Source organism: Mustela nivalis (genome assembly GCF_964662115.1).
Source record: "Mustela nivalis genome assembly, chromosome: 14".
NCBI classification, from domain to species: Eukaryota; Metazoa; Chordata; class Mammalia; order Carnivora; family Mustelidae; genus Mustela; species Mustela nivalis.
The window spans coordinates 1,155,052-1,168,776 of NC_139033.1; the positions used below are offsets into that span (position 1 = coordinate 1,155,052).

General features: G+C 40.2%; 1 protein-coding gene across 2 annotated transcripts in view; it reads left to right on the plus strand.

Annotated features, from left to right (window-relative positions):
* The window catches only part of CORO1C (coronin 1C), a 75,515-nt gene that overhangs the window by 41,858 nt on the left and 19,932 nt on the right, over positions 1-13,725 (plus strand). For both annotated transcript variants that reach the window (XM_082700026.1, XM_082700027.1), the window contains one exon: positions 3,916-4,038. In XM_082700026.1, the coding sequence (XP_082556152.1) occupies positions 3,916-4,038 (123 nt within the window). The remainder of the gene's footprint in view (positions 1-3,915; positions 4,039-13,725) is intronic.

The following is a 13,725-nucleotide window of genomic DNA, read 5'->3' on the forward strand; positions in this document are numbered from 1 at the left end:
ATATTGATTCCTTGGTATTTTGTGAGATTTGCTTTGTGGTATCCTAATGGGTCATTTTGTTTTATTTTTTTAAAAATATTTTATTTATTTATTTGACAGAGATCACAAGTAGGCAGAGAGGCAGGCAGAGAGAGAGGAGGAAGCAGGCTCCCCACGAAGCAGAGAGCCGGATGATGCAGGGCTCGATCCCAGGACCCTGGGATCATGACCTGAGCTGAAGGCAGAGGCTTTAACCCACTGAGCCACCCAGGCACCCCCTAATAGGTCATTTTAAAAAGGCAATGTTTAATGTGTGCATGGAAAAAAAATGTTTATTTTAAACTATTGGCTCTAAGGTTGGATAAGTCCATTAGATCAAGCTTGTTACTTGCTAGAGTCATCTATATTCATGCTAATTTTTGTCTGTTTGCCTGAGAGTAAGTCTTCGTTAACATCTTCTAACATTATGGCTTTGTCATTTTCTCTTCCTAGTCCTCTCAGCTTTTGCTGTAATTAGTTTGAATCTATGTAGTTAGATAAGTTAAAGTTCATAGTGTCTGTGGCATCCCAGTGAATTGTTTAAATGTTATGTAGTGATAGTAATCTTTAATAATGCATTGCACCTTAAAGTTTGTTCTAGCATGGCTGGATGGCACATATTTTTATACCCTTACCCTCCTTTAGTGACCTTCTTAGTTTTTAATTCGGCAGTTTATGATTTTTTAAACATGCCTTATAACTGATTTTAATCTAATCTGAGACACACCGTCTTTTAGCTGGTGGATTTAATATAATGTTCATATTATTTTGTATGCTGTATGTCATAATATTATAAAACAGACACTTGTGATTTCCATTACGACCTGTATGAGCAGTAGAATGCTAAGGGGTGGCAGGTAGTAGCGTCAGGGCTGGGCTTCTGTGAGGATGCAGGGAGGGAGAGAGGGAAAGCCACGTGGCTAAGGTGTTCTTTGGCAGTTCCTTCTTTAAGGAGCGACATGATCAGGGATATGATAGAGTGGATTCCAGCAGTTGTTCGTTTTGGGGTAAAGCATATGGAGCTTTTCAGGTGCTGGGAAAGTACCAAGTCTGTTACTTTGTCTCCAGTTAATTCTCACAAGCTTTTACAGAAGGAGTTGTAACTGTCTCATTTTGCAGATGAGGAAATGAGGTTGGAAGATGAAGTTATTTGGCTGGGGCCTCAGCGGGAAAAGGATGGAGCCACGACGCCAGCCCAGGCCGTCTGGTTCCTAGCCACTCAGCCTTTGCTGCCTGTCAGTGACCCAGAGGACCCCTCCTTATAACAAACACCCCCATTCTATATAATGTGTTGGTTGGCATTTTCTTCTAGGATTCCTTTTTTGGTGATGCAGTTCTGGAGATCCAAATGGGGTTGAATCCAATTTGCAAGGGGATGCGAGCATGTGAAAAACCCAGACTTTTAGGTCTGTGGATGGGGCCATCTCCACACCTCAGTTTAGAATTATTCTTTCTCAGTAGAAAACCTTCCCACAGACTGTGACCCCCACAGGCTTGGTTGAATGCCCCTCTCTGTGTCCTGCCACCCATGCCTGTGCTCCTGGAGCACGTCCCGTGCTGCTCTGGCACTGGTGGTTTGATCGAACTCCACGTTTAGCCAGGATGGAGCTGCCCTGTTCATTTTTGTATCTCCAGTATTCAGCACAGCGTCTGGCCCCTAGAAGTTCATAAGGGACACATATTTGTAGTTCTTAATGGTGGAGTAAATTAATATATTATGTTCATATGTATTATATATATAGAACTAATAAGAAGTGGCAGTAGTTTTTTATTGAGTATTTACTATATTCTAGGTACTATACAGGCTTACCTCATTTACTGCACTTACATACTGTGATTCTGGTTTTGTTTGTTTGTTTGTTTGTTTGTTTTTAAAGATTTTATTTATTTATTTAACAGAGAGAGATTACATGTAGGCAGAGAGGCAGGCAGAGAGAGAGAGGAGGAAGCAGGCTCCCTGCTGAGCAGACAGCCCGATGCGGGACTTGATCCCAGGACCGTGAGATCATGACCTGAGCCGAAGGCAGCGGTTCAACCCACTGAGCCACCCAGGAGCCCTGTTTGTTTGTTTTTTAAACAAACTGAAGGTCTGTGACAATCCTGTGTGGAGCAAGTCTGTTGATGCCATTTTCCCAGCACTACTTGCTCACTTTGTGTCTGTCTTTCTCACATCTTGGTTATTATTGGAATACTTCAAACTTTTTCATAACTGTTATGTTTGTTATGGTTTGATGATAGTTGACATTCTTTAGCAAGAAAATACTTCTTAATTAAGGTCTACACATTGTCTTTTTTTAGACCTATTGCTATCACATGCTTCATAGATTACAGTATGGTGTAAATAAAATTTTATGTGCACTGGGAAATCAAAAATTTCATTTGACTCACTTGAATTGCAGTGATATGGACCAGAACCTGGCAATATCTCTGAGGTGCACCTGAAATTAAATTTTTTGCATACCTTACACAGATAATTGTAATACTAAATTATGGTTTGCCAAAAAACTTTATTTCATCTAGTCCCTACAGTAATCTTGGGAGATAGGTATTCTTGTTACTCATATCACAGGTGATGGATGAAGCTGAGAGAGATTGTATGACTTGCTTAAGGTCGTCTGCTGTTGAAGTAATTGAGCCTGGAGTTGAACCCGTATCTGTCCGACTGGATACTGTGTTCTTTGCATTTAGCATACTGCTTCTCTGGAGATTCCACAGTTGAGCCAAAGTGGAGAAATCATAGAATTTCTTGATCTTGAAAAATTTCGGAGAAGCCTTACCTCACTGTTATGATGACTTGCAGTAAGAGGAGAACAACAACAACAAAAAATAGATTCAGTCTTGCTTGGCAGTGATTACTTTTTGTATGACTGCTTTTAGAGCATAATAGGACCTCTGCATGGACTGGCATTAACCTGTTTCAAAAAGGAAATAGCTTTTATGTATCTGTTGTTAACAATAGCAATTGTCTTCGTTAACACAAAATCAGCTTGATAAGCCAGATTGACTTACTAGATTCAAATGTATAATAACATGAGCATATTGTGATGGCTGCTTTACCAACATTGAAAATTGTATTCTTAATGTGATGTGGACTAGATAATGGGTGGGATCCAAGCTGGTGTTAATTAGATCTGGCTGTCTCTTCCGTTGATTGAAGACAGTGAAGAGACTGAGACATTGTAGTATGTCCATTAGCCCCTGAGCAATAGATAGAGCTTTTCTTTTTATTACCCTAACTTAGTGTGCTCACAGTATGCCATTCATTTCCAGAACTGGTAATTTATTATATTCAAGGGTATTAGTTAATTTTATTAAAAGTTATATTTAACATTTTAAATAATACCAAGGGTTTTTTTTTAATAGTAAAAACACATCTGTAATTTACAAATTGTATTTTGGTGAAAAGATTTTGTATTTTCATTTGCTCTATTAATGTAATTGATTAAATAAAACTTCTGTGGTTCTAGAAATTTGGATTTTTTTTTTAAAGATTTTATTTATTTATTTGACAGAGAGAGATCACAGTAGACAGAGAGGCAGGCAGAGAGAGAGGAGGAAGCACGCTCCCCACCAAGCAGAGAGCCCGATGTGGGGCTTGATCCCAGGACCATGGGATCATGACCTGAGCTAAAGGCAGAGGCTTTAACCCACTGAGCCACCGAGGCACCCCTAGAAATTTGGATTCTTATAATTTGGTGGAGTATCCTTGGCCGTCACTATTTCTAGAAATGCAGGTTGACAGTTCCTACTAGTTGACACTGACTGATGTGAATGTCATCATATATAGACATTGGAGAGTTTGGGGTGGCGGTAACAAAAGAAAAATGGGTTTGAGAGAACACACAAACTCTTTGGTGTTGGTGTTTAATTAGGAGATTTGTTTCTCTCTCCTTTCAGACTGGTCGAATCGACAAATCCTACCCTACAGTATGTGGCCACACAGGACCGGTGCTCGACATAGACTGGTGCCCACATAACGATCAGGTCATTGCCAGTGGCTCAGAAGATTGCACAGTGATGGTAAGCTCCCAGGGTGTGGCAGGCACACAGGCCAGTGAGACCCACCCACCACTTCCAAAGAGAGTATGTGTGCAGAGAAAGTCATAGCAGTTCTGATTGTCCACTGGATTATACGCTGAGTGACATGAAAGCATATCTGTAGATAAGCCTCTCAGAGACATTGTACTGTATTGTTTTTCTTCTTTTGTATGGATGTGCGTGTGTACATGCTTACTGATGTTTGTCACACCTTTTCTGTGGCGTTCTGTGAATGCCATTGATCCACGAGCCTGCTCCCTCCCCAAAAAGGAAAGAAAAAACTGCTAACATGAATGGCCTATTACAGTGGAAAGTTACACATAAAAAATGCCGAAGATTATACATTAAAAAAGGAATATGTAACAGATAACTGGGGAATAGTAAAGTTTTGCAATAAGTTAAGTGTTTCTTTCCAAGCTAACGTCAGAAGGTGTGTTCTATCGAGTTGGACCCTCTTAAGAAAGTCCTTTTTCTGCAGATAAACAAACAACATGAAAGACATTTGAGTTCTTTACATTCCCTCATTTAGATTACAAAAGTAGATTATTTGTGAAACTGGGTTTTGGGATACTTTTTAACTAAAGCTGCTTATTCTTGATTATGTTCTTCTTAACCTTAAAGCGTAATTATAGGTTTGGATCCATTCATAATCCTAGCCCAAAGTATGTTTACCATAAGTCCCTCTGGGGAGTAATGCACTAAGGGCAGAAATCAGTGAAGGTGCTCCCTCTGTCAGATGCAGTGGTCTCCTGCATGTCGGGTGCAGAAGTTGGAGACCCACACTACTGTTATTTCCCTCTTCATTTTCTGTCGCCTGAGCCAGACTTAGAAACATTGTTTGGAAAGTTTTATTAATTAAAATTATTGTACATAAACACAAATTAATTCCTGAACTGTGTCATTTAAACATTTACCCATTTTTCCTCATGGATTTTTGGCCGAGGATAACTCCTCCTGTGATCTCATAATTTTGGCAGCCAAGTCATATTATAATGAAATATGCTGCTGTTAAAAGGAATTGTTCTGCTTGGTGTGCCTTGCTAAATTGATCATTTTCATGACTGCAGACACATTTTACTAAGGAAAAGGAACATTATTGAGACCACTGATGCCAAAATCTTAAACTGAGACTTAACTTCTCTTAAGAAGCGGGTTTGATTCATCTTTAAAAAAACAAAACAAAAAAAAAAAAACCACCCTTTTTTTGGTTCTAAAACATGTAAGCAGGGAAGGAAGTTCAGTGAAATGAATACCCTCTCACCCCCACCCAGCTCCTTCTCAGACTCTTCCATGTGCTGCATCCCTGTCATAACCCCTCCCTCCCTCCCTAAAGTAACCACTGCTCCCACTCTTAAATACTTCTTGCTGTTCTTCATGGTTTTAATCACCTCAGCAAGCATTTCTAGACAGTGTAGCTTAGTTTTGCTGGCTTAAAGAACTTGATTTGTCTTCTAAATCTTTTGTATATCTTGTAGGTTCCTCCTCCATTATTTTCTTGTCCTTAACAATGAATCTAATGAAGAAGCCTGACCTTAGGCCTGCACCTTTCGCTATCTAGTTTTTGGTGATTGCACACTAATGGTGCAGTTCATCATGCTCCTCTGTCCTCTGAATTCCCTGCAAATTGGCAGCTGGATCCTGAAGTGTGATGAGGTTCAGGTTCGGTCCTTTCAGCAAGACTGTGTAGCTGGTGTTATGTTCTTCCATCAAGAGGCCGATGATCCCAAGATGTCTGGTCTTTGTTCTTTTTTGATTTGTGCAGCTATCTATGCTCACCACTCAGATGCCACAAATCGTTAGGGGGTCACAAAATGGTAATGTTAAATTCTATTATTTTGTTTCAGTTTTTAGCTGGTAAAATTGTAAGGTGATGCCCCTTCTTATATACTATTTGATTGCCCAGTAGTACTGTTCAAATAGGAAAGTAGCATAGATGTTTGATTCTTTCCTTTTATTTACCCAGTTTTCAAGATAATGAATTGGTTCTCTGTCTTTTTCAGAAGATGACCTGTTAGGTTCTCCCCACCCCCACCCTCTACCCCTGCTTCCATTTCATTTTGAGCTCATGGATTTGAACATATTTAGTGGGGCTTTTTTTTAAAGGTTTTATTTACTTATTTGTCAGAGAGAGAGTGAGCGAGAGCGAGCACAGGCAGACAGAGTGGAAGGCAGAGTCAGAGGGAGAAGCAGGCTCCCTGCGGAGCAAGGAGCCTGATGTGGGACTCGATCCCAGGACACTGGGATCATGACCTGAGCCGAAGGCAGCTGCTTAACCAACTGAGCCACCCAGGCATCCCCATATTTAGTGGGTTTTAATTCATTACGATTCTTTTTTTTTTTTTTTAAAGATTTTATTTATTTATTTGACAGAGAGAGATCACAAGCAGGCAGAGGCAGGCAGAGAGAGAGGAGGAAGCAGGCACCCTGCCGAGCAGAGAGCCCGATGCGGGGGACTCGATCTCAGGACCTGAGACCATGACCTGAACCGAAGGCAGCGGCTTAACCCACTGAGCCACCCAGGCGCCCCAATTCATTACGATTCTTACTTCAAAGCTCAGGTCATCCAGTCTTTGTTAGTGGGAACTTCAAGTTTCCCTGAGTTCTTTTGACAAACCCTATTTGTTTTCGGTAGCTTCCTTGCTGTTTGGTATGTGAAGGTATTCGGGCTCATCTTGGACATCTCTTCACCCACACTTAATATCAGCCATTTCTCCCAGAAGCTCTGGCTTCTTTTAATGGAGAAATGGAATTTCTAGATCAGTCTGGATGCTGGGAATGCTCATTGTTACCATGTGATCATTTGTTTTTAAAGATTTTATTTATTTGAGAGAGTGAGCAAGCCAGAGTGAGAGAAAGCACGAGTAGGGGGAGGGGGCAGAAGGAAAGGAAAAAGCACACTCCCTACCAACCAGGGAGCCCAGTGCAGGGACTCTGAAATCATGACCTGAGCCAAAACCCACGCTTAACCAACTGAACCACCCAGGTGCCCCGTTGGTGATCTTTTTTTTTTTTCTTCTTAAGACTTCGCAGTAAATGGGGCGGGTTGGGGGGAATACACACACACACACACACACAGTTTCAAGGATAAAATACGTTGTGACTTCATCTTAATATTCCCTGTTCAAATTCTGGACTATCTAGTTTTGTTTTGTTTTAAAGATTTTATTTATTTGAGAGAGAGATCACAAGTAGGCAGAGAGGCAGGCAGAGAGAGGGGGAAAGCAGGCTCCCTGCTGAGCAGAGAGCCCAACGAGGGGCTTGATCCCCAGGACCCTGAGATCATGACCTGAGCCGAAGACATGCACTTAACCCACTCACCCACCCAGGCACTCCATGGACTATCTAGTTTTAACCTAACCTCTTGAATATTGGATCTTTATCTCTTCTTCCACACTGAGAATCTGGGTTCTCAAAAACTCAGAGGGTGAATTAGAGAGCCCTGATCTGTCTTGTATGCTTTATCGTATTATAGATATGATGGACTCAGCAGAAATACTGTTACAACCACCAGTTAATGATTACTAAAAATAGTTTCATAAAGCCACAACTTTTTACTTATGTCCACCTCTCTCTAGTCATTTAGATCATCTGAAGCATCTTCCCTGGTGGATTCTAGACCCCAGGATGCTAGAACCCAACCAGAGAGTACTTCTTTGTGGGACAGGCCCCACACTGAGGAGAGACTGCAAAGAATGGAATCAAATTGAAAAAGCTCATGGAAACAGTACTTTTTAAGTCCTTCTATATAGATAGTAGCTCCTCAGGGACCTTCATTTTTTTTTTAATTAATTAATTAATAAAAGATTTTATTTATTTATTTGGCAGACAGAGATCATAAGTAGTCAGAGAGGCAGGCAGAGAGAGAGAGGAGGAAGCAGGCTCCCTGCTGAGCAGAGAGCCTGATGTGGGGATCAATCCCAGGACCCTGAGATCATAACCTGAGCCGAAAGCAGAGGCTTTAACCCACTGAGCCACCCAGGCACCCCTCCTCAGGGACCTTTAGTTTTGGAGGTGAGTTTTTCTGAATATAAAATCCTCAGCTCATAGTTTTTCCTCATATCTTTAGATTATTCCATTTTCCATTCCATTATTCCATTTTCTTTTGGCATAAAGTATTCCTGTCAAAAAAAAATTTCAGATAATATAGTTCTCTCTCTTTTATAAACCATATATTCTTTTTGCCTAGATGTTCATAAGATTTTTTTTTTTCTTAGAATACAGTAATCTTGCTAGAATATTGTTATTCTGACTTGGAATTCCTAAATTGATGGTATGTTCTTTCAGTATAGGGTTTCAGGACTTTTTTCTCCTTCCCAGAATGTTTTCTCAATTATAGTCCTTCATATTTGCTCTATTTTTTTGCCTTGGTTTTCTTCTTTAGGGGCTCCTCCTGTTAATCCATATGCTTTGTCTTCTTTATTATCTTCAGTATTGGTCAGTTTCTCTCCCAACTTTTTTTTATGTTCATTTATTTTATTTTTTTAATTAAAATTTTTAAAAAATTAAAAAAAAAGATTTTACTTATTACCTGTTTGAGAGAGAGACAGAGCGTGCGCATAGAGGGAGAGTGACAGAGAGAAGCAGACACCCCGCTGAGCGGGGAGGCCGATGCAGGGCTCCATCCCAGGACCCTGAGATCATGACCTGAGCCAAAGGCAGACTCTCAACTGACTGAGCCACCAGGCACCCCCCCCCCCCAAAAAAAAATTAATTGAAATATAGTTGACATACTGTGTTTGTTATATTAGCTTCAGAACTTTAATCTTTTTTCTGCTTTTACCTTTTATTTCTTTGGGGGCATTATTAAGTTTTTGATAATGTGTTCTTTCTTGGTTAGTCTTCACTTCTAAAGTGATTTTTCTTTTGTATCTAATTTCAAAAAACTTGCCTCCTTTTGAGTTTTTCAAGTTCTGACTTTATTTTGTTTTGAAATAGTGATTGTTTTTCGCTAGTTGAGGACACCTTCTTAGCATTCTTCAGTTGTCTATAGGAAAGTATTCTATGCCTTGGTCTCTTTGTTTCTTGTAGTAATTTAGGGGACCATGGCTTTTTTTCCTTATTTTTACATGCGTTCAGTGGTTAGGTGGCTCAGTTCATATAGCCAACCTAACTTCACAGAGCTCCCCCTTGTGTCTCTTTTAGGCAGTGTTCAGCAGTATGGTGACTTGCTTTCTGAGATTTCTTGGCTTACTTTTATTTGGTCTTCCTCATTCCTTTGTCCTTCTTATTTCTGTCCTTCTCAGATTTGATTCCATTCCTTGGAATGTCTCCTCATTGTGGGCCCTGTCTCATAAAGGAGCCCTTTCAGTGGTTCATTTCTAGAGTATGGGGTCTAGACTGAGGTCTGGACTGCTCCGCCCCTTCAGACCTTTCTATTTCAGGTCGCTGTCCTCGCCTGCTTTTGGGTAAGGCAAAACCCTTCCCAGTGGCCCCTGCTTCTCTCACGTTGGCCTGTTACTCTCAGGTTTGTGAAGCACCCCATTGCTGCCCCATGATGTTTCCACAGAGACCCGTAATACACAGGTCATACGGCTATTGGTAGTTTTCTTCCTTCCACTGCGTTTGGGGGTTATCACCTAGTTCTAGGTTTTTGTTTTGTTAATCTGTTTGCTCTGTGTTCTTATTGAGAGACTTGAGAAGATCCCAAAACTGTGCTTGTTGCTGATGCCACCATCCTTCTGGAATCTTCTAATGTTCCCTTTTGTTGGTATTGCCAGAGTGAACATTTTGTAAATTGAACAATGCTTTGAGATAAATCCTCCTAGTTTGTTTTTTTAAGCCCTTAAGTATGGCACTGATATTTTAATTATTTAATATCCCCCAAATCATTTGTTACTATTATTGGGGCAATTACAAGAAGCTTTTATAACTTAACAGTTGAAGTGAAATTTTAAAGAAATAGCTGCTTTTCTCCTACTATACCTTCTCAATACCTCATTTTCCTCTTTGCCCTCGTGAAAGTACACTGTATGATAATCTGTTTCAAACACAACACTTTCAGTTTTATTTTTAGTTTATTATTATATATTGTTTTATTATATATAATTTTATTATGACAATGATTATTTTTAAAGTAATCTCCACCTCTACTGTGGGGCTTAAACTCATGACACCCACTTTACTGATTGGAGTCAGCCAGGCATCCCAATACCTTTTTTTAAAAAGGAGAAATGCTTTCAGTAGTTTCCCAAGCCTAGGCTACTACTAGCCTGGGTAGTAATCCAGGAGCTACAAATAGTAGGTAGCATAACGAGGCCTCATTCTAGTAGGAGAAGAATCCCAAGATGGGGGATTTGGAGCGCATGCAGGCCGCTTACATACCCTCAACCTCCTCTGCCTTACAGGTAAAGTAATAGTAACAATAACAACAGGAAGGAAACTATACATATAAAACGTTTAGTATTTTTTCAGTATACCTGTAGTGGGTTCATAGAAGTAAGAATATCTTTAGCAAATACTCAGTTTAAAAAATACAATAGAACCACTTTGCCAAATGAACTGTAAAAGAATTAAGGTTTTTGTTTTGTTTTGTTTTGTTTGTTAAGAAAGAACATGTACGCAGGCAGGGGTGGACTGAGGGTTGTGGAGCGAGGAGGGGCAGAGGAAGAGAATCTTAAGTAGTCTCCATGCCCAGCACATGTTCTGTTGCAAGGGCTCCATCACACAACTCTGAGATGATAATGCTAGCCGAAATCAATTTGGACGCTCAACCCTGTGCCACCCAGGCGCCCCTACATTTATTTTGAAAGCTTTTTGTATTTATAGTTTTAATTCCATTAAGTCCTAAGCATTTAAGCATTGATTTGTTAATTTGGCAAGCATTGATTAAGTGACAGCAATGTCCTTTTGATTGTAGGTTTATGCTGATGGTATATTCCTTCATCTTTTACAGATGACTTTTTTTAATTTGAAAAAAAAATTAGTTGTATTTCTTGTTATAAGAACAGCAGATAGCACTATATAGTAGACTAAGATTTTCTAAGTAAAACAATTTTTTTTAGCATATGATGTATTATTTGCCTCAGGGATACAGGTCTATAATTCATCAGTCTTACACAATTCACAGCACTCACCATAGCACATACCCTCCCCAGTCACCCCATCCCTCCCACTCTCTCTACTCCAGCAACCTGCAGTTTGTTTCCTGAGATTTAAGAGTCTCTTATAGAGTCTCTTATGGTTTGTCTGCCTCTCTGGTTTTGTCTTGTTTCATTTTTTCCTCTCTTCCCCTGTGATCCTTTGCCTGCTTCTCAAATTCCTCAGATCAGTGAGATTGTATGATGATAGTCTTTCTCTGATTGACTTATTTCGCTTAGCATAATACCCTCTAGTTCTATCCATATCATTGCAAATGGCAAGGTTTCATTTTTGATGGCTGCATAATACCCCATTGTGTGTGTGTGTGTGTGTGTGTGTGTGTGTGTGTTTCACATCTTATCATTAATACAGATGACTTCTTGGATGCCTGGGTGGCTCAGTGGGTCAAGCCTCTCTGCCTTTGGCTCTAGGTCATGATCTCAGGATCCTGGTATCGAGCCCCACATGGGGCTCTCTGCTCAGCAAGGAGCCTGCTTCCTCCTCTCTCTCTGCCTGCCTGTGATCGCTCTCTCTCTCTCTCTCTCTCTGTCAAATAAATAAATAAAATCTTAAAAAAAATATATAGATGACTTCTTTAAGTGGTCTAAAAATAAATTATATTGGTTTAGTTTACCTTTAATTTATTACCTTTTGAAGCAGTGTCTTGCACTGGCAGAAAGCAATTATATAAATCCTCCTCCCAGAATTTATAATCTGCTTCTAGGTTTTCCAGACTTCTTATATTGTGAGTTCTGTTCTCCAACAATACCTTTTCATAGAGAGTTTTGTTTTTTTTTTTAAAGATTTTATTTATTTATTTGACAGACAGAGATCACAAGTAGGCAGAGAGGCAGGCAGAGAGAGAGGAAGGGAAGCAGGCTCCCCGCTGAGCAGAGAGCCCGATGCGGGGCTTGATCCCAGGACCCTGGGATCATGACCTGAGCTGAAGGCAGAGGCTTAACCCACTAAGCTACCCAGGCGCCCCTCTCATAGAGAGTTTTAAAGATTGTGGCTACTAAGTATTTCACTTGGAAAAAGTTTAGCTCCAGGAAAACAATACTGTTTTAAATAATAGGAAGAGTAGCCAAGTTAAGTTTAGTGATTGATACTGACTCACCATTGTTCCTTATCTGCAGGGAGTAATCAAACACAAATCTAAGAAATGGCTGATTCAAACTGTGAGCTGCAGTCATCGTTTCTTCCAGAATCTGGGAGAGGGAAAGGTCTTGGAAACAGCGTGTTTGTGTTACCCATTTCCGGCTAGTAGTTCAAAGGGACACTTTTCCCTTCTCCCAAATCAGTCTTACACTAGAAGTCAACAGAAGTAAACTCCCCATTTTGCACATCGTTTCTTCTATGACAGATTTTCCTAATACAGTTTTTGCCTCTAAATACAAATGGAAGTGGTATTGTCATTGGTGAGGAGAGTGAATCCCTTGGTCATTCTTAGGCTTCATGTTCTTTCCACTTTGTGCAGATTGCAGCGGGCCCTTTACCAGCAGGTATTTTAACCTGAAGACATTCGAAATGAGCTCTCAGTTCTGGATTTTCCCAAAACTTGTGTTGTTCTCACCAGCCTGGTTTTTGGAGGCAGTTTCTGTGGGGAAGCCTGCGGCTCTGCAGCTCTCCCGGGCTCAGTGAGCCCCTTCCTGTCTCTTGAGGAGGCTCTATTTGCCCTTTGGAATTGGTTTCCTTAGCATTTAAAAAGTATAGGGCCTTTGGTGGGGAGTAGCCCTTTTTATGGCTATAACTTTAGTACCTGGGGGTGATTAAAGTGGAGAAGCAGTGTCTGGAAAAGCTTCGTGTGTGCTTTAGATTTGCCCTGTGTTTGAGACCCAAAACTATCAATGAATTGTGCTTCAAAATTACTGTTCGAGAGAAACCCAAGTTCCTTAATTTTCATCACTTTTTTCTCTTTTCTTTCTCCCTCTTTCTTTCTTTCTTCTTTTCTTTTCTTTTCTTTTCGATTTTATTTTTAAGTCATCTCTACACCCATTGTGGGGCTTGAACTCACAGCCCTGACTGAGATCAAGAGTCACAGGCTCTACTGACTAAACCAGCCAGGCGCCCCATTCAGCACTTTTTTCTTACTGGAACTATTCTACAGAACTGTCCTTTTTTACATTTTCAGAATTACACATGTTGAAAAGGATTCCAGTGATACATTAGTTCATGAACATGTGCTTCAAGTTATTTTTTTTCCAGAACCATGATGGGTTTTTACTGATTGATTTGCTTTTTTCATCTGGAAGCCCTTGGGAGTGATGACGTGTTTTGTTTTGTTTTGAAACACAACATTGCCATAGCAATGTCTAGTCCAAATAGGAAATTTGAGGAATACACAGTATTATTTAAAAATCAAAACAAAGCAAAAATTCAACTGGAGGAGAGAGAGAGAGAGAGCTGCTTATCCCTGGTGTGCTGAGATGCTCAGTCTGGGTACAGCAGAGGATGGTTGGTGCCTCTTTTCCTCTCCTCACTGACAGGTTTTTGAAAAAGCTCTTTGGTTTTAGAATATTGGCTTGAGCAGCTAAACATGAAACAGAGTAAAGCTAATAGACCTGTGTTGAAATCAGAGCTTTTCTCCTTTGT